At 33.0% G+C, this 26,509-nt stretch overlaps 3 protein-coding genes across 6 annotated transcripts; 1 reads left to right on the forward strand and 2 right to left on the reverse strand.

Annotated features, from left to right (window-relative positions):
- Nucleotides 1-1,715: 1,715 nt before the first annotated feature.
- LOC100809243 (uncharacterized) lies at nucleotides 1,716-8,605 on the reverse strand. 3 transcript variants are annotated; one of them, XM_006600150.4, is made up of 12 exons: nucleotides 8,430-8,605; nucleotides 6,916-7,297; nucleotides 6,283-6,381; nucleotides 5,387-5,446; nucleotides 5,241-5,280; nucleotides 4,318-4,496; nucleotides 4,129-4,167; nucleotides 3,915-4,001; nucleotides 3,383-3,443; nucleotides 3,070-3,194; nucleotides 2,155-2,246; nucleotides 1,716-1,992 (listed from the first exon to the last, which is right to left on the reverse strand). In XM_006600150.4, exons 3-12 carry the CDS (start codon nucleotides 6,328-6,330, stop codon nucleotides 1,878-1,880), a joined length of 846 nt encoding a protein of 281 aa, XP_006600213.1. In that variant the 5' UTR covers nucleotides 6,331-6,381; nucleotides 6,916-7,297; nucleotides 8,430-8,605; the 3' UTR covers nucleotides 1,716-1,877.
- A 1,645-nt stretch (nucleotides 8,606-10,250) lies between these two features.
- Nucleotides 10,251-22,115, forward strand: LOC100801105 (probable glycosyltransferase At5g03795). 2 transcript variants are annotated; one of them, XM_003550865.5, is made up of 5 exons: nucleotides 10,251-10,516; nucleotides 10,888-11,374; nucleotides 11,469-11,599; nucleotides 19,801-20,149; nucleotides 21,090-22,115. In XM_003550865.5, the coding sequence occupies exons 2-5, from the start codon at nucleotides 10,940-10,942 to the stop codon at nucleotides 21,777-21,779; spliced, it is 1,605 nt and encodes a 534-aa protein (XP_003550913.1). In that variant the 5' UTR covers nucleotides 10,251-10,516; nucleotides 10,888-10,939; the 3' UTR covers nucleotides 21,780-22,115. The 2 variants fall into 2 exon arrangements, with proteins under 2 accessions (XP_003550913.1, XP_006600844.1); XM_006600781.4 differs by having other exon boundaries at nucleotides 10,272-10,516; nucleotides 10,880-11,374.
- Nucleotides 22,116-24,384: 2,269 nt separating this feature from the next.
- LOC100811754 (transcription factor MYB114) lies at nucleotides 24,385-26,509 on the reverse strand. Its single transcript, XM_003549876.5, has 3 exons — nucleotides 26,311-26,509; nucleotides 26,023-26,152; nucleotides 24,385-24,758 (listed from the first exon to the last, which is right to left on the reverse strand). Exons 1-3 carry the CDS (start codon nucleotides 26,453-26,455, stop codon nucleotides 24,440-24,442), a joined length of 594 nt encoding a protein of 197 aa, XP_003549924.1. The 5' UTR covers nucleotides 26,456-26,509; the 3' UTR covers nucleotides 24,385-24,439.

The following is a 26,509-nucleotide window of genomic DNA, read 5'->3' on the forward strand; positions in this document are numbered from 1 at the left end:
GTATATATATATTTTTTAAAATTAAAACAAAATAATTGATTAAAAAATATAAGCATATAAAAGGTTAGAAAAAACATTAAATTGAGTGAGGGTTTTTAACCGCCACAATAATATTTATAAATTATTAAAATTAAAAGTATTCTAAAAAGTATTATAGGCCTAACGAAAATAAAATAAAATTTCAAATTTCCATTTATTAAATTTAAATTAAAAAAATAGATTAATTGAGTGAAAGCAAACAAGACTAAACAATTTATAAGAATAATCCAATAATTTTTTAAATAACCATTTCAATTCAATCGATAAATTCACTTGATTTCTCTCATACTAACCATGAATCTTAAAGTTGATTAATGGATTTTGTTATCTTATGTTTTTTAATAAATATAGTCAAAAATCAAATAATTTTGTTGATTTGAAGCTTGTATAAGAATTGAGTATTTTGACGTTGTAAATTTTGTGCATACAATTTGTTTTGATCTATGATTTGTGTCTACTTTTTTAGCAATTGATTGAGATTCAGGTTGCTCCTCCCATGCAAGCAACATATTTAAAAGTTGCTTCATTTTAATTATGAACAAAAGGGAACAAATTGATCGGGTTGAAGAAAACTATTTGCTACATCCAAAGTGTAACAACATAACCCGCTCAATTTAATTTTTTATTTGTTGCAAAATTTAAGACCTTTTAATTGGAATGTTAACAATCTACAAAAACCTTTAATCATTTTTTTTTACAGAACTCCTTAATCAATTCTAAGATTCATAGAACCATACGAAAAAAAATGGAGCACACAAATTTTAACATTCTTTGCAAGGAGAGTTTTAATTTTTAAATATTATTGTAACAATTAAAAATTATCATTTTGTTAATTACATGAATAGGAAAACGTTTAGGTCCATAATTTTTTGAAATTTTTTAACTATCATTATATTAAAATTATTATCATCATTAGTTATAAATTTACAAAAAATAAATAAATTATTCTTTTTAAAATATAAAGAACCAATTGACGAGTTGCAACACTTTAACAATACTTTTTTATAAAAGAATAATTCTAAATTTCTAATTCTTTAACTAGGATCTCTTAGTCATTTGTTACCATTCTCCATGACCATGCATGTGAAATATTTTCTTTGTATAAAGAAACAATTTATATGAATAATACATTTTTAGAAGAATTTATTTTTAAAATATATACATTGATGGTATAAAACAGATTTGATAAATTATGATTGAATAATTATATAAAAAAATTTATATTGCAGTCCATAACCTTTTTTTATCTTTTTAGAAACGATTTATCGAAGAAAAAAATATTTTTAGAAACTAATTTAATTGCCTTATTTCAAATCTTAAGAAAATAAAATAATTGTCTTAAAAAAGGAATTAGAACATTCAAAGTTCAAAAGGTCGTTCAATTACAAAATGTTAAGTATAGTATCTTTGAAAACATTTATGATCACTACCTTAAAATATTATAGTGATCATTAATTAATTTACAGTATAAAATTTGACATTACATTGATATTAAACTCTTAAAAGAATGTAGTTATTTTCTTATCGTGTTATGCAATATATTTCAATTTTATACACCCACCTGATTTTTTTAATTCTTCCAAATAATAAAATTAAAAGGCTGAAAATAATCCACAACATCATAACGACAAAGTTTTCAAATTGACTAGTCTACTAAAAGAATAAAATAAATCCTATTTTAGTGATAGACATAATGACATTACTAGGATGAATTTTTAATTGGCACAAAGGATCTGCCAACAAGAAATCTGCCCCCAACCCCCTCTCCCACATTCCTGTATTATAATATTAAGATAAGAGAATAGTAAAAAACTACAAAAGAAAAACCAAACTGAATTTCATACATCTGTTAATATTAATGAAGATACAATGACAACATACGCCAGAAAAAAGAAAACTGCAATCTGTATGAAAAACTTTGGATTTTCCCTCATGTTGGGTGATGTCACCGCCCTGAAAAACAAAAAAATTAATTACTATATATTGCAAAAATCGCTTAAATATTCACAAGGGAAAAAAAATAAAATGAAAGGTTGCAAGCATGCAAGCTTAAGTAGGAGGAAGAGAAAGTCCATGACAGTTATTCAACTGATATTGTGACTTTCGCTTTGTTACCTAGCAATTCGTTGAGAGAGTCGATGAAAAGGTAAACTTTGTATGAACACAATGCCTGGTCCTGTTAGAAGAGCTGTCACAGCATTGTCACCCTGCAAATTCGAGATAACAATCATACACACCACATTCTAGAGAAAATTATTATGGGTGTTGGAAGATGCATGTTAGGAGTAAGCTATGCATGACCATCAAGGGTGGCATGGTGGTCCCCATTAGGAAAATGCTAATACGGTGGGATGATAAAAGGTGGCTGTAGCCTGTATCATCATTGTCATTATAGCATATAATTGCCAACTACCGAGGATCTTGTTGATCCATGTGGATTAGAATTTTTATGGACGGGTTGGATTCATTGTGTGGCCAAGGAAGGGCAGAAAAAAGGGTAGCATAGTGCTAGAAAGCTCCTAGAATGCTCGGGGTCCAAGGAATGGTTGGACCCATTGTGTTTCCTATATAGATAACAAATTATGGTTATGAAAAAGTTACTCCCTTGATTTTCTCTAAAGTGAGGGGGTGTAACTACACCCCACTCTAGAAGATTTGAATTCCAGGTTGGTTTAGCAACGTAAACAGTAAACTCTCAATTTTTGCCCGCTAACATACTCAAATGATTAGGGAGGGTTGGAGGGAGAAAGAGAGGAAGAGGTCGTGGGTTTGAATCCCTCCCATTAACAAAAACTAATAATTAACATTTGTCGATAAAAAAAATACTCAAATGATTACTAAGTTTACTACTGAAGTTGTCAGCAGGTAAAGTCTTTAGCAATGAGCGTAAAAGACTTGAAAATTGGAATCAAATCCTAACATTATCAGGGGAATAGGGAGATGCCAAACATGCATAGTTCATGAGCCATCACAACCAAGAAAGGCTTTGATTGGGAACATAAAAAGGCTTGAGATACAGAAGCTACTTACCCCAAACATTGTCCTTCTTGCGGGACCATTATATTTTATTTGGACATTGACTGTACTTGTCACAGCAACAATGGACGAAACATCAACAGCTAGAACTTCACCGATCTCAAGATTTTTCTGTACAACTAACAATAAACAGAATCCAATGGAGCACCCTAGTGAGAAATTACAAAGGAGAATGGTGGAAAAGAATAGAAAATACTCCAAAGCAAGATCTTAATCAAGCTGATATAAAATGTATTCAGAAGGAGGTAAGAGTTGCAACGGGAAAAAACACTTCATTAGCATGTATCAATCTAGAAGAAAAGAATACCAGATCCACCCGCTAATATGAATGCAAGCCCTTGGCCAGATAGCTTTTGCCTCAAGAATCCCTACAAAAAGAACATGGTCTTAGAGAAATGATATTGGAGATATGCATGACAAGGAGATCTGCCAATTTGGTTTGAGAAAACATCGAAAACAAAAAATGTTTTTAAATTGATTTATTAATTGTTTTTTTCTTCCATATATCATGTATATAATAAACTAGTCAAGTGAATGCAAACGCAGCCTAAAAATAAAAAATATTGTCTTTTAGCAAGAAATTGTCCATCGATCACACCAAGATCCATCAGTAGACATGTAATGTATCCTAAGAACAGCTTTTATGTCTTGGTACAAAAAGAATTCAATGTAGACATTGCTGCCTACACAGATTGCAACATCTTGGAATGCAAAAACAATGTCCATTTTATGCAATGTATCAAAAGAAAAAAAGCAAACTAAGTTTGCCTGCCAGGCAAGCGATACCAAGTTAGTAACAAAGACAATACCAATAATGGGAAAAATCCCAATTATCTCACCTCAGCACTAGCAACAGCATTTCGTCCCCTTTGATCAACTATGTTGCTAACCTTCACATCATTGACAGAGCAAAGAAAAGCATCTGGCTACAGAAAAATTCAAATCGAGGTTATTTTGTATTTTCTTCAGATTTAAAAGAAAATTGAAGAAAACAGTAAACCTATAGAAATAAAATTTTAATATTTAAAATCAAATCAAACAAATTAGTTATACCTGACACAAAATCTCCCCATTGAACATTGCCAAATCAATCTGTATTTGTGTAACAGACACATAACCAAATATGAAGAGGAATTCAGTCAGATGAATACAAATATGTGTTTCAGATTATTAATATCGAGACTTAAAACAAGAGTAACAATGGATTATTTAACTAAGTTGGAGAGGCATGGAAGTACAAACTGGAAGAATTCTTGCAAAATAAGGTGCAGCAATTCCAACAAATCCATCGCTTGGTCCAGAATTGCAAAGTACAATGCTAGTTATAGTTTTGCCAAATAACCACTGCCATATGCCTACTTCATTTTCTGGAAGGTAGGCATTTTCCATTTCAATGGATCCAGACATAAAGCACATGGAACCTACAATTAAGTAGCATAGAGATTCCATAAAACATTGATAGGTGTGTGTGATCAACAAATTCCAACTTATACAAGTTATGTTCATAGAGACACAAATGTGGGTGAATTTATTGGTATCAATATACATTAAAAGATATCACAATGCTTATTGGCAACCTACTAGGAAAACAACAAAATAAATTATCTGCACAGCTCCACTCCAACTAAAATTTACTTCCAGTTCCAGGTGACTCATACTTGATGATTCTTCCCCATTTAAGAATTAGGGAGAGATAAAACAGTCACAAACATGCTTATCGGCAACCAACAGGTCATAAATCAATTTAAGAACTAGGGATTCATTATTCATTCTCTTTATATCAGGTACTTCTCAAATTATTTTAGAGAAATGCTAACAACACACTCTCTTCTATCGACTGGAATTTATTGGAGATAACAAAAAATATTGGGTCTCACTCCTTATTTAATGAGCCTCTCTCACAAATGGGGTGGAGTGGGGATAAATATAGGCAGCCTTATCCCCACAACCAAAGAGGTTGTTTCCAGGATTTGAACCCATGACCTCCAAGTCACGAGGCAATGTATGTTCATTATTATCTATATCTATATTCTATAAATCATTTTTGGATCAGTTTCATATTCAAGCATGACAGCACAAAATTTTCATTTGAAACTTTGTGAAGAAAGAGCATCAAGGGAAAAAAAATTCAAGATGCATGAATAAAAAAGTACCCAACAACTTACCAGGCTTTGCAATGATTTTTTCTTGTGGCTTCAACATTATCTGTGTCACAAGAACCGAATGAAGAATGATATTACAGTTATAGAGACAATATAAAAGAAAAGTTACAAAAAAATTGGCATTTTAAGCTTAAGATGGTCTCACATACCTGAACCACTTGAGCTTCACCCCCTAAAATCTGAAAAGGTATAATTGCATCTTGCGGACTCTAAACAGCATAACATGAAAAAAATCACCAAGAGATTATAAGGAAAATTGGTATAATGTTAGGCATTTCCTTTATGATAGCAATCCTACTCCATAATAAATTGAGGGGCACTGAAATTCCCTTGATAAATAATGCTTACAAGAAAATATATGAATAGACATACTGAGAAACTTTCCTTTTTCTCAAATTTGTGTATTAGGATATCTAGTCAGCTTTTTCCATTTTCTAGCATCTGTCATGCAGGCTTTTTGTGAGGTTAACTTCTCCTTACCTCTCTTATCCAGCTATCCAACCCCCCCTCCCAACCACTAAGATTCACAGCTATTACTAAGAAAGTATGCATGATAATAAAAGCATACCAATTTATCAATTTTAACATTCCTTAAAACTACACCAAACATTTAAAAAAAAAGGTTTTTTTTAGATAATATCACTTTGCACATTCCAGAGGAGATATGTAAGTTCCATGAAGGCATGGACCAAAGGAGCAAATTATCATGATCCTGAACTCAACTAAATTTTGTCAATCATACAATGAAGCCATCCTGTCTAATCAACAAAACAGTAACCTCAATTGCAAAAACTTAGCAATATTTATAAAAAAAAAACACAAATTGATCTTCTGGAGTACTTCAATTTCACAAATTACAATCCTAGCTGAGAGAAGCCATCGATGCATGATATTGCATCTAACATATTAATTCAGTATTCAAACACAACTAAGAAGTCTAAGCTGTTCTAGAATCAAGATTAACAGAAAGCAATTGATTGGAGCCAAGACAAGTTTTAAAAAGGGAAAAAAAACTTCTGTTATGGGTGAGAATTAGTGCAAGTACCTGATAAACATAAGGCTGAAAGGGCGTTGAGAAAAACGGTGCAGCCATGGCTGGGGCACAGAGATTACTTTGAAGTTACTGGAGGTAAAGACAGCCTATCTGAAACCATATACATGAAGAAATTAATAGAGTTTTTGTTGAACAATTTATTTGATTTCTATCATGTAATAAATTCTCATGTCTGAATGTTACAAGTTTACAACTGACAATTAATACAAGGGTTCAACTCATCACTCAAAAATTAAATATTATTAACACGACATTCATCTCGCCATTATTTTATATATGAGTAGACAGATTTAATCATAATGACCAAGGTTATCAAACTCAAGTTTATGTAAATCTGACTCACAGACTTGGGTAAAGTTTACCTATTAAAAAAACTATAAATAACATATATGCATGAACATAGTACTTCTAAAGCAATAACAATTAACATTAGAAAAATATATTATAATAGAGAACAAAATAATATAGTTCTAACACCATCAAAATACAATTATAATGGGTCAATGAGTCAAAATGGGTGAAAGGGAAAGATGGACCCCATGGTGAAATAGTGAACTGGGGATAAGAGACGATTTTAAATTGTGAACAGGACCATGAAATTCGGAATGGATGGTCTTGACAAACTTTTTACAAAAATGGGTGAAATCGTGAGAGAGATGAACTTCAACCCATTGCGTTGCACTTTGCCTTCTAAAGTTCTAATTCAATTTGCGACAGGGTTGTCATCTTCAACTTCATGTCTGGTTATGGATGCTCTTGATTGAAGACGTCGGTGGCTTCTAGAGAAAATCGCAAACCTAAGTTTCTGATTTGTGTGCCTTAAAACAGCTACAAGGTGTCGTTTTGGACAAAACAAATGGTGTGAAATCACCCCTAAACTCAATAGCTTTAGCAAGCCTGACCGAGCCTGCACAGAAACAATTCTGGAAGTGTCAAGAGGGTCTAGCTCAATTGGTTGAGCAGCGTGTGTGAGTTATTGTAAACCTCCTGACACTGTCTTCGATTCCTGCAGTCAAAAAAACAATTCTGGAAGTGTTTTGGCTAAATGGAAGCTGCTTGGATTCTAGAGTTTTGACAACCTTGATAATGGCAGTCATCATCTTTCTATTAACAATATTTAGAGCAATAAATAGGCAAAACTTATCCTCCTTCTGATCATTCCCTGTGCATCAGGAGCTTTTGCACACCAAACAAACATCTTACAGATTCTTATTTTTCAACACTAAACAAAACCAAAAAAGGCTCCTTTTTTTTTCTCTCTCCTAACGACTCCAAAGGTGAAATCTTCACAAACTAATTTTGAACTATTGACATTTTGAAAGATTAAGCTACCCAATGGAATCAGAAATATAAAGTAAATTATAGCTTCAATTGCAAAGCATTGCGCTGATGACCTAGGAATTTAAGAAGGACAAAAGGAAACATAACCAAGATTCATTGAAATTCAAAACTCCATGCAAGATTTTTGCAGACAACATCATGTGTCGAGATGTGGCCGCGATAATGGTGGTCACTGGTCACTGCAACCACATCAGGCTATTATTGCAGACTGCACCAGTCAAAACTCGTGATAACATAAACAAGCCAGCCTGCTAGAGAATGTGAACTATCAACTAACCCATAAACAGTTCCGTATTCGAGTGAAAACCCTAGATCCCAAAAACACTTACCCTACATTCGTAACTTTTAATATATGATGATCTAGTCCACTGATCCACCCACTTGTGCATTTTTCATCTCACTCTCTTTTTCTGATAATTCACATTCAGAACCAACAAACAAACCCCAACGAATTAAGAAGCACCCATTAACATACAGCACAAGATCCCACACTTATCCTTTGTGGTGAAAATAATCAAACCCTGATAACAAACAAAAATCATACGCTGAAAACAAAAGATGCATCTGATTCAACTAAAAGCTTAATGTTGTGCCACAGTAGTAGCTGCAGCACCTTCAAACGAAAAACCTACTCTCAATTAAATCCCTGAGACAAAAATCGTAAAACCCCATTTAAATTCGTTGTTAACGGAGGGAGGGTCACGGGCAACTAAAAAAATCAAGAAATTAATATATGCAATTGAATATTGCAGAGAGATAAATCCCAAAATTGCAAATTCGATTGCGTAGCCACTTACCGAATGAATAATAGTTGATGTCCAGTCGAAGGCAGTTGTAGATCTGGGCGATGTTGATCAATCGATTCCCATGTGCGAGCGAGTTGAATTCAGAGGATGATGATTCATTGGGTTATTTGGGATTTAGTTTTCGTTATGTTATGTTATGCTTCTATTTTCTCTTGTTTTTTTAACTAAGAAAAAGAAGAAAAAACTTTTCAAACATATGCTTGTGAGTTGTGACTGTGTTGTTGCAATTTGTGGGGTACACGTGTCTTTCATTCTGATGTGGCTTGTTTCTATTGGATAGAGGGGTATGGTCAATTCCTATTGGCTTGTTTCTAATATGTGTTAAAAATAGTGTAAAAACACACATTCATATAATGAGAGAAAGCGTAGTTTCAAATGAATTCCGGGATAATTAAATATATTATCGTCAAAAATATCAACAAATTTGGATTTAATTATCATGCATCCGAAAGAATCCATTTTTTAATTATGTTTTCCCTAATTCAAAAAATATACATTTTTACAATGTTTTTCTCTTATGTTTTTTTTACATGTTATATTTAATTAAATAAATGAGGATGAAGACTATTAAAAGTCTTACATGGAGTAAAATAGCACAAATTTCTAAACTTTTATGTTCTTACTAACATTCTAATCATGCAATTTGACCACACCAAATAAGATCTAGTCCAAACCTAAGAGGATAATAGATAAATAGGCATACTTAAAAATTCCCTCGTTGTGTGCTTATATAGGGAAAAAGCAAGGGACTAGCTCATTCTTGTTAAAGTGTGTCTTAGAAAATGAGAACTAGTTTGATTGAGGCATTGATTAACATTCCAAGCACGTAAATTCACCAAGAAGATCTAGTTGAGACCCAAGAGGAGAGTAGAAAAAAATATATTTAAAGTTGTCCCACACATTTATGAAAAGACGTATTTATTATACTTTCAAACCTTAAATGTTTCAACAAATATTTCTTCAAACAAAAGTCATTATCCAGCAAAATAAAATGGTTTACAAACAACAAACACTTGCTATAGATTGACTATAAATATGAAAAATTTTGAAGAGTTAAAATTACAAACCAACACACTAATATTTGAAATTTGTTATTCTCTCTTTTCTAAACTTTTTCTCTATAAATTCATAAGTTGTAAAACACTCAAAATACCTTTTAATTCTTAAAAGAGAAAATTTAAGTGTTAAACTTTTATATTCGTCTTTCAGACACTTAGGTTAATTTGTGTGCAAACAAATTCCAACAAATCTATTGATTTGTTTAAGAGTAAAAAATGGTTTGATAGAGAAATAATACTTGTGTTATAAAAGTTAAATTTAAGTTATGTTGCAAGAGACAAAATAATGAGAAATAATACTTGTACCTTTTGTGAAAGTTAGTAGATCATAACAAAAAACGTCTCTCTCAATAATAGAGATAAATTAGTATGAAATTCATGTGTTTATTATTTTTATTGTTTTCACTTTAATATGATAATCAACTTGAATTTACTTTTACTTTTAAAAAGAGTATTTGTAAAATATGCTTACATCGTGTGACTAGATTGTTTTGCAGTATATTTTTATAAAATTATATTAGAGGATAATTATGTTTTATGAAATTTTTTAAAATCATAATTTAACCTTTTTTTAATTATATTTATCTTTACATTAGTTTCAATTTGACAAAAAAGATCATGTTAAAGTATCTTTTAGACAAAAAAATATACTAAAAAATTTACAAAAATAAAAGAACGTACATTTATGAGAAAGAAAAACATTTTTTCAACCCAAAATTTATGTTTACCCCCACTGAAAATGATAACATGGGTCTCAGCTTTTTTTTAGTAAGAGAATTTAACTTTCATTACAAAGAAAAGTACTTACGTAATGTGTTGTTCGTAATAAAAAAAGTTGACTGCGAATTGAACAAGAACCCGTTGTTCTTGCCTTGATTTGGTAATCAGCGTCATCGTCGAAAATCGTAATAGCTTGTAAGCGAAGACTGTTCTCTTCCCCGTTTGTGACGTTCCCTTCAATCTCCTCCAAGATCGATCAGCGTCGGAGTTTACCAGATTCCGATCCATCTTCCGAATTAGGTAAACATTAATTAAATACATTCGCGTAAGTATATTCAATTTTGTAATTATGCATAATATCACTTAATTCCATGCATTATTCTCGTCGATATTCATCTGATTCCTACTTCGCACTGCGTGGCTTAAAAATGAAAGGTTCTCTCTGTTAGTAAGTATTAGTACTTAATTCTTAGGAGATATGAGGTTGGTTTGGTGGTTAAGGAAGAAATGAAGGGGAAAAGGTCGCGGTCACGCGGGTTCGATCCCCTTTGTTAATAAAAACTAACAAATTAACAATTAACATTTGATGATAAAGAGAATTAGTTCTTAATTCTAGGTTCATAATAGTAATTATTAAGAATTTATCTTGCTTATTTCTTCAAGTGAAATAGGGATTAGAAATTGGAATTGGTGGTGCGATTCGCGGATGCAGTGAGAAATGAGATGAAGAGGGCCTTCCGACGAACTGCTTTTGTTCTGATGAGGGAGTTGTCATGGCGTTGCTTTGGGCACAAAATCGATTGGCGAAGATTCTTCGTTCTGGTGGCTATTTTGACTGTATCTGCTTTCGTGTTTCAGACGCTTGTTCATGCTTATTTAGCTCTGCCAAACAGACCGTTACATTCTCCTCATCAATCTAATAGCTCCCTACAAGGGGGGAGGCTTCAAAAGGTTCACCTCACTCTTACTGACTCTGTTATTTCACCTAATGCGTCTAACAAGTTGATCCAATCATTCTCAGTTCAGCTAGAGAATGCAGAACTAGAAGCCCCAATCCAAAGGAAGAATTCCGTATCTGCGAGAAAAAAGGACAAAAATCTTGCTGGTACAACGAAAGTCGCAACATCTTTATCTCCTCCAAGACATGTTCCTAAACAGGTAGAAGTCGATGAGACTTTGAACTTACTTTTTTTTTAAGTTTGATGAGGAGAGGGGTCTCCAATAATTTGCTGGATATATGTGTATATCTTAGAGACACATACAGTTGTTGCCACCTAACAAGGCCCTTGTGCAAGCAAAGAAAGAGATTGATCGTGCACCTTCAGTTAATGAGGATCCTGATATTTATGCTCCTATTTTTAGGAACATTTCGGTTTTCAAAAGGTACTAAGTTTTTTTACTGTGCATACTTATTCACCTTCTTGTTACTGAATTGTGTCATGAGATATGAATTGCTGGTGTTGTGTTTTGATTTACCTGAAATATGTTAAAAGGATTGAATAAAAAAGGAAAAGGTCATCTAAGGTGAGCAAGTAAGGGTGTATCCACCGTTAATTTACTCTTAAATGCATTAATAATTTAGGGCAGATACATATTTACTTGTTTACTTAAGAGATAAACTTACTTTGGAGGAGACTTGTCTAAGACAAACCAGAATACCTTGTTCTGCCTAAGCTTCTATCATTTTGAGACTAGATGTTGCTGTTGCTGTTGTTATTGTTGTTAAACTTTGTTGAGAATATAATTCAATTCTTACAAGATAGTTTTCTCTTCTACATTGAGGAGGGAGGCTAAGTCTTTCTTATTCCCTTTAAAACTCCTTAATTTTACTCGGTGGATTGATGACCGTTTTTGTTGAAGCATAGATGCTATACATAGAAGAGAAAACTATGTCGTAAAATTTATGGAGTTTTAACAACAATAGTCAAATAAGCAACAAGAAGAGGAAGAAGGCTAAACCTTGTGAAATAGTTGCAAGGAAAAAAAAGACTGAAGTTCTTCTGGCTGATGCAATACGTACAATGACATCCATCTTTTAGTTTCATTTTAGTACCTGTTCATGAGATTTCAAGTACTGATTGAGACAAAATAAAAATGAAGGGTTTTACTGAAAAGATTAGGGTTTTATTGATGTATTTGAGTGGATGTTACCTATTTTTCCTTTAATTATTGGAGGGCTGTGAAAATGTGGGGAATTCAACCAGGCCATGTATTAGCAACCACGTCTTTAACTTTCATGACCATTTATTCATGAAATTTCTAGCAAATCCCTTTTAGCCTATAAAATTTAGGTCTATCAAAGCTATGGTGAAGAGATAAAAACAAACATATGGATATGATACTTGACATACCGTCAATGACATAATGGTATCTGAAGTAGAGTATATTGTACTAATGGCTGTGGTCAGAAAATAGAAGAGGAGCTGTACACATCATATGTTTTCCATCAATTAGAAGTTATAATGTTATAAAGATACAGTTATTGCTTGAATTTTCCATGTGAGAATATTTTGCATGCAAATACAACTTATCAACACAATATATTGCACCAAAGTAAAATAAAGCTTACAACTTCACATTAAAAAATTATCAATTGCCTTTTTTCCTCACTATTCATCTAGTTCATCTATAATATTCTTTGCACCATCTCATCACAATTACGTCTCTTTGGCAAACATGTACTATATTTCTCATTTTTTCTTAAGGTTATCACACTTGATTTTTTTAGCTGACTGTTGTCATATTCCTTTTCACATTTCCCATGAAATTGGGATATAATAGCTTTCCACCCTTTCTTTGAGAGGGCAGTTCCATTGTGTTCTCCTTTATAGACTTAATCCAGGCATGCTTGGATAAAATGTTCAATTGTCTTCAAATCCCATGTAATCTTTGGCTTATGAGCTTTAATATCTATTAAAGGTCTTTTCTCTTATTGTTATCCATTGCTCTATTACAAAAGGAATATTATAATTTATATTTACACTTTAAACATATTAAAAATAATTAGACTATTAAAAACTATTAAACTAGGCCAATATTTCCAAAACAATTAAAACAACTATGTTTTGTGTGGTTATAAATCACAATTTATCATTTTTCTTTTCAACCTTGCCAACCATAAACTAGGCATCAACAAAATTTATGAATAATTACTAAGCAAACCATTCTTTTAATTTTCTTCTAAAAAATGAGGATGATTTATAATTACAAAGCCATCCATTACAGTTTATAACTTGAACAATAAGTTGCTCTCAAGAATTTGATTAGGTAGGATGACCAGTCATCATTAAGATTTACTGCCATCAACAATGATTTGCTACTCAAAGTAATTCAAAAAAAAATTGGTACCCACCATAACCAAAAGAACATGTGGCTAGGATATGACAAGAACTTCTGAGAAACTTGGGATACAAAGGTTGAAGAGAAATTTGAGAGAAAAGTGAAAAACTGAAGATGTTATTGATAGATTGAGCAAACGTGTTTGCACCAAACCATTTGAATTCCTTATATATAAGGTAAGAAGGTAATCAACTAATAACTATCTACTGACCAACTAGTAACTAATTCCTATATAATTATATCTCTTGACAATCCCTTGTATGCTAGAAGTGTGAATGGCTCTTCAAGCTTTGGATGAACAATACAATACATCCAAACAAGAGGAATTCCAATGCAATTGTCTAATGTAAAAGTAACAACAACAACAACAACAACGCCTTATCTCACTAGGTGGGGTCGGCTACATGGATCAACTTCCGCCATAATGTTCTATCAAGTACCATACTTCTATCCAAATCATTAAGTTCGCAAGACGAGGTGCGGCATGCTCTTATAGTCTTTTAGGGTCTTCCTCTGCCTCGAATTGTTTGCCTTCTCTCCATCTGGTCTACTCTCCTCACTACAGAGTCTACCGGTCTTCTCTCTACATGCCCAAACCACCTAAGTCTATTTTCCACCATCTTCTCTACAATAGGCGCTACTCCAACCCTCTCTCTAATAGCTTCGTTTCTAATTTTATCCTGTCGAGTCTTACCACACATCCACCGCAACATCCTCATCTCCGCTACACCTACTTTATTCTCATGTTGGCTCTTGACCGCCCAACATTCTGTTCCGTACAAAATCGCCGGTCTTACCGCAGTCCGATAAAACTTTCCCTTTAGCTTGATCGGTACCTTTGCATCACATAACACCCCCGATGCTTTTCTCCATTTCATCCATCCTGCTTGAATGCGATGATTCACATCCCCTTCAATTTCTCCATCATCTTGTATTACAGACCCAAGATATTTAAACCGTGTAACTTGAGGGATAATATGGTCTCCTATTTTCACCTCTGAGTTAGAAACCCTCCTTCTTTTGTTGAACTTACATTCCATATACTCCGATTTGCTTCTGCTTAGGCGAAAGCCATGTGTTTCTAGAGCTCGTCTCCAAGTTTCCAACCTCTCATTCAACTCCTCCCTCGACTCTCCAAGGAGGACTATGTCATCTGCAAAAAGCATGCATCTCGGCGCTATCTCTTGGATTTGTTCCGTGAGGACATCCAGAATTAAGGTAAAAAGGTAGGGGCTAAGGGTTGACCCTTGATGCAAACCAATTGTGATGGGAAAATCGTCTGACTCTCCACCCTGTGTCCTAACACTAGTCGATACCCTATCATACATATCTTGGATAGCTCGAATATATGCAACCCTAACCCCTTTCTTCTCTAGAGCTTTCCACAAAATCTCTCTAGGCACTCTATCATACGCTTTCTCTAAGTCAATAAAAATCAAGTGCAAGTCTTGTTGGTCCATGCGATATTGCTCCATCACCCGCCGTAATAAATAAATCGCTTCCATGGTCGACCTTCCCGGCATGAAACCAAATTGATTCTCAGTAACTTGAGTCTCCTTTCTTAATCTCCGTTCGATCACTCTTTCCCATAATTTCATGGTATGACTCATGAGCTTGATTCCCCTATAATTTACACAATTTTGTATATCCCCCTTGTTCTTATAGATTGGCACTAACGTGCTTCTCCTCCATTCCGTCGGCATGCGTTTTGACCTCATAATTTCATTAAAGATTTTGGTGAGCCACTCAAGACCTCTATCTCCAAGAGTTTTCCACACTTCAATAGGTATGTTGTCTGGCCCCACCGCCTTTCCGTTACTCATTCTTTTCAACGTTTCCTTTACTTCCTGTTTCTGAATCCGACGATAGTACTTATAGTTCCGGTCCTCTTCTCTTGTGTCTAGACTGCTAGAGTCATATCCATATCCATCATTAAATAAGTTGTGGAAATACGCCTTCCACCTTTCCTTGATATCTTTTTCATGCACTAAGACTTTGCCTTCTTCATCCTTAACACACTTTACTTGATCCAAATCTCTGGTCTTCCTCTCTCTATCCTTAGCAAGCCTATATATAGATCTTTCTCCGTCCCTGGTGCCTAGAGCTTGGTATAGTCCGTCAAAAGCTTGGGCTCTTGCCTCACTCACCGCCTTTTTGGTTTCATTTCTAGCTATCTTATATTTATCCCAAGTTTCAGAATTTCTACACCTAGACCACTCCTTGAAACACTCATTTTTTACTCTAACTTTGCTCTGAACACTTTCATTCCACCACCACGATTCTTTACCCCTAGGTCCAAAACCTCTAGATTCACCCAACGTCTCTTTAGCCACTTTAATAATCTCTTGGGACATCTTGTTCCACATATCATTTGCACTTCCTTGTGATTGTCCACACCATCCCTCCCATATCTTTTGTTGGAAGATTCCTTGTTTCTCACCCTTCAAGTGCCACCATTTGATCCTTGGTGCTACCATAGGACTTCTTCTCTTTGCCCTATCTCTAATTCTTACATCCATAACCAAAACTCTATGTTGGGTAGTCAAGCTCTCTCCCGGGATAACTTTACAGTTCAAGCAATACTTCCTATCAGACTTCCTGATAAGGAAGAAATCTATCTGAGAACATGTCCCTCTACTTTTGTAAGTGATAAGATGTTCCTCTCTTTTCTTAAACCATGTATTGGCTATAGAAAGATCCAAAGCCTCCGAAAACTCCAAGATGGATTTACCCTCCCCATTCATCTCCCCTAGGCCAAAACCCCCATGCACCCCCTCAAAACCTCTAGCCACGCTACCTACATGTCCATTGAGATCCCCTCCTAGGAAAACTTTCTCTCCTTGGGGTATATCCTGAAGTACCCCTTCTAGATCCTCCCAAAATTTTACCTTAAAGTGTTCTGCTAACCCAACCTGAGGTGCGTACCCACTAATGACATTAAAAGTGTTCTGTCCCACTACCAATTTTAAGGCTATGATACTATCTCCTACTATTCTTACATCCACGACATCCTTCTTCCACTCCTTGTCCACAATAATCCCTACCCCATTTCTTGATTTGATTTTTCCCGTATACCACAGCTTAAATCCCGAGTTGTCTAATTCTTTCGCTTTTTCACCTGTCCACTTAGTTTCTTGTAGGCACATAAAATTGATCTTCCTCCTCACCATAACATCCACTATTTCCATAGATTTTCCAGTAAGTGTGCCTATATTCCATGTACCAAAGCGAATCCTTTTGTCATGAACTAGCTTCTTTACCCACACCCGTTCACGAAAATGTGGGAACCCTTGCTTATTTTTCACTACATCCGGGCGGCGATGCAGCGGCCTTTGCTCTTTTGACACTGTACTCGAGCCATACAGCACGTTGCTTCCGGACAACGACCTAGCATTCACATTATTACGTAATTGATCCATGTCGTAGAGATTCGACAAAGTTTTACGTTGGCTGTCGAAAGCCTAACACAACCCTCTCCTTTTATCCGGGCTTGGGACCGGCTAAGAATAGCAAAGCTATCCTAGGCAGGATTGTCTAATGTAAAAGTAAATTGTAATTTTTTTGAAAAGAAATGCATCATTTGAATATTAATCATTTGAAATGATTCAATTTGCCAATGTCAACATCGGTCAAAAGCTGCTTCAAATCAGACTCTATAGATGCCAATGAGGTATAAAGCTTAACTACCAAGCTTAAGCTACATTCTAAGGCTTAAGGCTTAACTACTTGGCAGAAACGTAAAAACAATGACCAATGATTAACCTCCATGTAAGATAGAAGCTACCAATGCTTAACCATTAAGAAGTTAAGCTAAATATGAGGCTTAACCACTCAAGACAGTAGCAAAAACTATGAATCTTAATAACCATGGACAAAATTTTCCATCAAAGCCATCTTAAGCTGCAAACTAATCCTTTTCAACAACTGAAACTGTCTCCAAAGAAGACTAAAACCAAACTCCTTGTGAGCACAATTTTAACTTAACTAGTGACAACAAACATAAATATCAAACAAACCAAAGAACATAATCATAAAAAACAAACAAACCAAAGAACATTGAAATCACATTGTGTCCCTTCTATATTGCTGATCGTGCGGCCTTTGATCAGTAATGTTTTTTTTTTGTTGCTTCAAAGACATCTGCAGATGTGCAAAACACAAGAACAAGAACCAGCAAGGTGTGCAAAATCATAAATATAAAGCAAGATGTTTCTGCAAATGAATCGAAGATCCAAACCACCAAAGGAGAGAAAGATGACAAACTGTAAAGAGACATTGATGGCAGGTGAACCAGAATCAGATGAAGTTTCAGTAGTGAGCTTCCAAACAAACCAACAGAACCAGATTCAACTAATAGGTTCATACTAATCTGGTGCCAGATCTGTATCCGTTAAACCAGATTGGTGGCAATGGAAAATGCCATGGTCAGCCCACCAACATGAACAGAACTCCAAGATATCTGAAACTGAACAACATTCAAGATAGAAAGAAACCATAGGCAGAAAAGATGGAATATGGCTGAATTTTGAATTTGCTAGGGAAAATGAAAAAATAAAGAGTAAACTAAAGAAAAATGAAAAAAATAGAGGTTTCAGAGTTTAAGAAAATTTTATGGTGGATGCCGCCGCTTTAATACCTTGTTGAGAAACACGGTATAGAAGAAAGGTGGAAGAAAAATTTGAGAAAAAAAGTAAATTTGTTATTGATAGATAGAACGAAAGTGTTTCCATTAAACCATTTGCTTGCCTTATATAAAGTAATAGGGTAACCAACTAGTCACTAACTATTAACCAACTAGTAACTAATATTTAAAAGCCAAAAAACCACCAAATAGTTAAAAATTTCCAAAACTTCAGGGGAAAATATACTGCTAACTCTTCAGAACAGTAAATTATGAAATAAAAGAAAAAGAGAAAATCAACTCCAGAAGTAATAGATGGAGTAACTGTACCACACCTGAAGCTTGGCTCGGAGGGATCATAGAAGAAGAGCTTATGTTATACAGTAATACTCACAATCAAACCAAACCCTTTTGAGCCTCAAATAGTCATCTTAGACTATACAACAATCGCTTTGAGGGTGAGTGTTATAAACCTTATTACGCCAATGGTCACATTTGAAACAAGAAATCAAGAATTCTTGCTTCAGCTCAATGCAAGAATCGCTTTGAGGGTGAGTGTTATAAACCTAGGAAAGATTTTACTGATTGAATAGAAAATAGAAGAATACTCCTCCTCCAAGGATTTCTCCTTTCACAAAAGCTCTCAATTTACAAATGACAAATAACAGAATGAATCTATTTCCTTCAGTCCTCTATTTATGCCATTACCCCCCCTCTATTTGAGCCAATGGTAATTTTCCATGATGAAACCAAACCTACATTTGGATGCAGCAAACAATTGTTTGGTGTTGGAAAATGGTAAACCAAACACGCTGTTAGAGAGGCTCTAACACCATCTCATGAACAAATTATTCCAAAAGCTTAAGCTACTAGGTCAAAATTCGAAAATGGTTTTATATTACATCTCTAACAAGTAGTATTAATATGCCACTCTCTTTTAGGTAAAAGTTTTCTGAAAGTATTGAAGGCATAAATTCATCACAGATTCTGAAGACTGGTAACAAGGCATTAACTTTAGAGTTAGACTACTTGGTCAACTACCTTGTCAAAGAATCACTTAGCCTAAATATTATCACAATTACAATTAATAAATATAAATCCTTCGAAATGAGAAGTTTGAGAGGTGATTTCAGGTAGTCACATTGATGACTGTGGTCAACCTCTTCTTATCTAGTAAATAGTTTTGACTTTCGACCTTGTCTAAAAATTTTCTCTTTTAAAGCACCTTTAAATTGTTGGATCCAGTTACTTCATATTTCCACCAAGTTTTCTAGCTTTAAGTGAAGATTGAAGACTTGGGGAGATAGTTGTGCAACTTATTTCTTGGCTGTAATTTGTGTGTTTCATTAAGTTTCTGATGGCATCATGCATGTGCAAATAGAGTATTAGTTCCTCATTTACAGGAAAATAATCCTTGTACTCAGTAAAATAAGATTCAATTCTATGGTCTTCACAACTCTTCTATCCGTGATTACCAAAACTTGCTGTTATGAGTATGACACAGCTCAATAATTGTTTATGTGTGCTGATTATGTCTTTGGATTCTACTGCTCCTTTGGTATGTGAAAAGCATCATCTACTGTGTTAAAAACCTTCTTGAAACAATATTGTGTCTCAATTTCAGGAGCTATGAATTGATGGAAATGATACTTAAAGTATATATATATCGTGATGGATCAAGGCCCATTTTTCACAAACCACCCCTTAAGGGAATTTATGCTTCTGAAGGATGGTTTATGAAGTTAATGGAGGAAAATAAGCAATTTGTCACCAAGGATCCTGAGAAGGCTCACTTATTTTACCTTCCATACAGTGCACGCCAAATGGGATTGACACTCTATGTTCCTGGGTCACATGATTTAAAACCACTATCAATCTTTCTTAGGGACTATGTGAACAAGATTGCTGCAAAGTATCCGTTCTGGAATCGCACGCAAGGGTCAGACCATTTCCTTGTTGCTTGCCATGATTGGGTATGGGGTTTGTATCTGTTTTCAGTTGAATTGATTGATTCTGATAATTTGATTTAGCTAAGATTGATAGTTGTTTAAGAGTATTAGGATTTTTAATTCTTATATTTCATGTCTGCATGGCTTACTTTGATTAGATGGAAAAATAAAAATGAAATTCCTTAGCAAAAATAACTAAGCATGTTTGATCCAAAAAAGATACTAGATGATGATGATCATAGTGATGATCGTGATAAATAGATAAATATTTAACTATGGTATGGAAGATTTGGTTAGTATGGGTGCACAAATACATGATACTTATGTTTGTGTATGTGTTTACGTGGCTCACGAACATGTTTTTTCTAATTGTTTCCACCTATCTATTATAATTTAATCTACATTTCCTCCCTTTCTGTTCTTTTAATGAAAAGAAAACAACAGAAGGAGAAATTCCTACCTAATGCCTTAATCACATCCCTTATTTTTTTGGTTTTCACCAAGGATATCTTCCAACTAATAGTTGGAGATTAATTTCTTTCGAGGCATTAAGATCATCGAATTAGGTTTTGTCTCTTCCAACAAAGTCTTCTCCTTACACATAGTTAGGAATGAAACTCCTGGCAACATGCTGAAGAAACCCAACTATTTACCAACTGTGTTGAACCTTGTTGGTTAATCATCCCCCTATTATATGCATGCAAACAGCCACAAATGTTATTGGTGACTTCAAACAAATTATGTACTGATAAAGCAGCATGCATAGCCTGCAACTAATGTGTGGTTGAGATCATATTGACTGTGGTCAATTGTTCGTGGAGATTGAATATCATAGATCTCCCTTTTGCAATATAGTGTATTCAGTGTTATCTGTGCTGTTGGAACCTGATCAATTGCATTTGAGTTTACTGCATTGAAGTCACTGTCCTTTTTAATGCCTTCTATTCAAAACTCATATTTGCAGGGTCCTTACACTGTGACTGGACATGAGGAACTAAAAAGAAACACCATTAAAGCTCTATGTAATGCTGATTTGTCCGAAGGAGTCTTTGTTGCAGGAAGAGATGTTTCCCTACCAGAAACTACCATAAGGGCACCAAGAAGACCTCTTAGATATCTTGGTGGGAATAGAGTATCACTACGTCCAATCCTTGCTTTCTTTGCTGGAAGCATGCATGGTAGAGTGCGTCCTACTCTTCTTACGTATTGGGGTGGTGGAAAAGATGAAGACATGAAAATCTACAAGCGTTTACCTCTGAGAGTTTCCCAGAGGATGACTTATATCCAGCACATGAAGTCAAGTAAATATTGTGTGTGTCCAATGGGCTTTGAAGTTAATAGCCCCAGGATCGTTGAAGCCATATATTACGAGTGTGTTCCCGTTATCATCGCAGATAATTTTGTTCTTCCTTTTAGTGAAGTTCTGGATTGGAGTGCTTTTTCCGTGGTGGTGGCCGAGAAGGATATTCCCAGGTTGAAGGAAATTTTACTGTCCATCCCTCTAAGAAAATATCTTACAATGCAAAATAATGTGAAGATGGTACAGAAGCATTTCCTTTGGAACCCAAGACCAATAAGATATGATCTGTTTCACATGATTTTGCATTCAATATGGTTCAACAAGCTGAACCAGACTCAACCTTCGCAAATATAGAAATCATTTTGGTATTGGGTTGTTTAATTTGACAGCAGGAATCTTGTTTGGAGAGGTCATAGAAAGAGTCAAAAGTATTGTTGATGGGGACAATGCAGGGACTTAAGCAGCATTTTGTTGCTTAAGGACGGGCTTCACGCATAAGAAAATTGATTGATTTAATTTAATTTATTAATTGGGTTGGATACTTGATGCGTGGAAAGTCCTCGTATAAGGATAGATGGTTGATTATGACCCAGGTAGAACTGTAGAGAGGAGGAGATTTTTTAATTTTATGTTGTTTAGCTCAAAAATTGGAGAGCAGGGAAAGGAAAATATATTTTTGGATTGGAGTTATCTTCACGTTGTATTTTATCTCTTATCTCGTTTATATATAATGGTTTATTATTTATATTTTCCTCCTTCTCTTGCAAATCAAATAACATTCTGTTTGCTCTTCTTTTTTCTCATCTCTTTAATCAAACCAAACAAAGGAACTTATCTTTTCTTCCTCTCCCCTCCCCTTCCCTCTCTCCTTTTGAATCAAATACTGTAGTTGTTTTGGAGAATTTATGAATTGTCCTGTTATTATTGACTTAAATATATTTCTACTTTCTGAAAACATAGCTATTTATTTTTTACAAAAACTTTTTTTTAATAGGTTATTTTCACTTGATAATGACATGACATGTATTTAAATATAACATGTGACATAATATGTTTAGATGTATGTTACTTTGAGTAAGTGATAGAATTTATTTTTAAAACTTAAAATTTATGAGGATTAAAATTAAAAAAAATTAAGAACTGAATTTAAATTTAATGAAAAATTCTTCATATTTATTAACTATTATCAATCAATTAAAAATTATTATTGATACAAATATTAAGATATTATTGTAAAAATTAACAAATTTATTATATGATAGATTTTAATTAAATGATAATGTAAAATTCATTTACAAAGTTCGTTCTTGTTTTTTAAGAGATTAATTTATATGTACCGACGATGTAAAATAGTTTTACATCTTAATCTAATCATAAATTATTATTTGAATTATTTTAAGATAATTATTTTAAAAGTTAACAAATTTATCTTATATAATAAGTTGTGATTGAATTACTGTGTAAAACTTTTTACACTAATATGTAAAATCCTTTTTCTCTTTTTTGAATGTCAGAGTAAGTTTCTTTTTAAAAATTGATGGTTGATTAAACTGTCTCTACTTCAACTTCTGCTGCCAACTTGCCATAGAAAGTAGTTCTATAGATTTAACGCGCTAAGATAGCAAAGAGAACCATTTATTTATTCAGGTAATAAGTAAAATAATGCTACATAAATAATAATAAACTTTCAGAACAGTGAAAATTTTCCATTTTGTTTTTTAAACATGAGTGAAAATGGATATAATTTAAACAGAGTCAACATGGAATGTGTGATGGAGACATAAAATTGACCGAATGGTTGTAAAAAAGCCAAAAGAAAAAAAGAAAAAAGAGAAATTATGGGTTCAAATAATACTAATATTTCTAATAAAATTAACAAATTAATATTTGTCAATGGTGTGTGATTGAAAGTTGAAACTAACCATAGGCGGTCCTGCTAGTTTTTACACTGAAATTCTCTACAGAGACGTTTGAGGGAGAGAGGCATGAATGGTGAAGGATGCACGTGTATACATATGTGACAAGAAAATGTTGCATCTACTTTCCAAAATAAAATCCTCACTTTCAGCCCAATGTGGTTTCATAAGTATCTGTACTGTTATCTGTTAACTATTTTAGGTATACTTCTTAATTTGGCACTCCAAACAAACTCGTCTGAAATTATCAATTACTCCCAAATCAATTTTGCAGAACATATATATTATTTGAGTTTATTTTTATGTACTTTTAGTAGTATAAAAATATTTACACCATCAATTAATTAAAAATTATGATAAATATAATTTTTATGATAATTAGAAATTTATTATAAATAATAATTTGTAATTAAATAATATTATAGATGTAAAATACCGATTAGCTCTAATGATATTAAATGATGAGTGAGACTTAAAATAAATTTTAAGAGAAACATTTTAGTTTAAATGAGATAGTTGTATAATTAGGTTTTTTTGTCATCATAATAAACATTTTGTCAATATATGAAGTCTTTTTACTTTATAAAAGTTAACAATAATATTTTTTTATTAATGAGCCTAAAGTTTAGGTTTTAATTTTTTTATTCTTAAGTCGACCTTTTAGGCTCTATTTTTTAATTTTTCTCTCTCTTAATCTTTTGATATTTCTAATTAATTTAGAGTTCGATAAAAAATAAATAAAATTTATTTCTGATCTTAACTCTCTAAATCCAATCCTCTAGTTTGAGTCTAAATGATAAATGAAAAAAATGTGGTGACGAGAAAATACTCCAATAAAGGTACTCCATACTACTGTAACATGATGATAAAAAAAAATGTAAGTAGAAAAGTCCTTTAGTTTATTTTCAAAAAGATATTTTTTACCAGATTTCTCATCGAATTTATTTAACTTATTAAAGTAAGGTTTTAAACAAAACGGGCTAGAAACAGAGACAATGCAACAAAAACTCAGGTAAATGGCCAGTTAAGACGCAGAACAAGTCTTTTCACATAGAATATTATGCAACTTTATTGCAGCCAATGATGTACAAAATGGTCTCATTCAGTGCTCTGAGGAATCTGGTCAAGTTCCAAGTACTTGTTCAGCCAATCAAACCCAAAGGATTCTTCAGAGAAGTTGAAAAATTCGTTCACGTCAAAACTACTAACATCTAAGTTACTACTTTCATTAATTTCAACCTCGTTCTCTGACATTGCACGGTTGTCCCCAGCATCATTCTGGCCAATAATTTCGTGTCTCGTGTAACTTTCTGGCTTCTCCACTTTCTGATTCACTTTTTTGCACAAATGAGAATTCCAGTAATTCTTAATTTCATTGTCTGTTCGTCCTGGAAGTCTCCCAGCTATCAAAGACCACCTAGACAACAAAAAAAAATCCATAATCTCATTATAATGTTCACCAGGATTTGGATTTAGTTTTGGACTTTTGATCATATTATGATTCAGAAATATAAAAAATAATTAGAACAAATTAGGCTGGCATTCTAAGTTTTTCTTAAATTACCCATATATAGTATTACTTTTTTTTTAGTCCTACATTAATTATTTTTTTATGTTTGAAAACATTATTACACTCACACCCTTTATAAGAAAAAATGATTATAATGGTTAAAAAAGCGAGAAGTATTTATGTAATTACATGAAATTTTAGGAATGATTAGTGTAACTTTTTCAAATAATTATTATAAAATCCAATTGTTATGTTGCATAAGTATGAATATCAACATGAATATATGCTATGACGTAATACATAAATAAGATAATTTAATTAAAAAATTAAAAAAAATACGAGTCTATGCTAAATAAAACATAATTGTATGAATCATTAATTTCATTTTCACTTATATTATTAATGAATGATTTTAAATTCTCTTAAATTATTTTTTTAATTTCATTTATATAATAAATACATAACGTAGTTAATATATTTAAGACATTAAATATATTATTTTTTCATATAATATTTTTTATAAAATAATAAGAAGATTCGTCATTTTACGTTTTACTTACAAAAAAAGGTTTAAGTTCAAAAAAATTGCAAAAAAGATATGGCATTTCTTATATAATTTTTGTGACATTATTTTTTTTCTCTTTATATACATATGATATTTTTTTTCTTTGGTTAAAAACATGCACGAGTCCAATTTCTCTTTTTGTATCTGTCTTCATAATATTACATTACTTACAAGGATGACGAGTACCTAGCTAGCTACATTTCGTTTTAGTGTGTGGAGTAGATAAAAGAGAGACATAAAGAGAAAGTAATCTGATAAAAAGAAAAAAAAATGAAACAAAAGATTGAAAAAATAAATGCAAATATAATATAACTCTATTAACAAATATATAATAGGATTGAAACTAATAAATGTTTTGAGAGCATTGATTAAAAAATTAAAAGAAAAAAATATTTATTATGAAGATTATATCAGAACATAAAAAAAAGATTATATCAGGACATAAAAAAGTTATATACACTGTAATTTTATACATTTCAATAAAAAAATTCGTTCTTTTACTTCTTTAACTAATATACTAACACCACTAGTTAACATTTGCCTACATACTAATATGAGTATTAATTACCACATTTTTCTTCCAACTAGAATTAAATGATGACAAACCTGTTTCCCAAAAGTCTGTGAAGCCTAAGAATCAAATCCTCTTCTTCATCTGATATGTTTCCCCTCTTGATATTCGGTCTCAGATAGTTCAACCATCTCAGCCTGCAACTCTTCCCACACCTATTTAAACCTACCAAAGCATCATGCAAAAACAGGTTAATTAAAAATTGCAGCTATATAGCACTTGCTTTGGTTCCAACTTTTTAAGCTATATAAATCCATTATTTTCTAAAATTTTCAAGTTAGTTAACCAGCACTTGTTTGTTGCTTAATTTGTCTCTAACTAACCTGATTTGATTGCAACAGTCTTCCACCTCTTTGCACCATGAATTTCAATGCACTGGGCTAGCTTTCTGTCTTCCTCTGGGGTCCATGCTCCTCTGTTCATTGCTCTCTTGCTTGTAATTGTTCCATCATTAACCCTTGGTGCCATGATGATAATAATAATAATAACTTAATAATAAGGCTTTTTGGTGATGTTGTTGAG

The sequence above is a fragment of the Glycine max genome, chromosome 17 (genome assembly GCF_000004515.6).
Source record: "Glycine max cultivar Williams 82 chromosome 17, Glycine_max_v4.0, whole genome shotgun sequence".
Classification (NCBI taxonomy): Eukaryota; Viridiplantae; Streptophyta; class Magnoliopsida; order Fabales; family Fabaceae; genus Glycine; species Glycine max.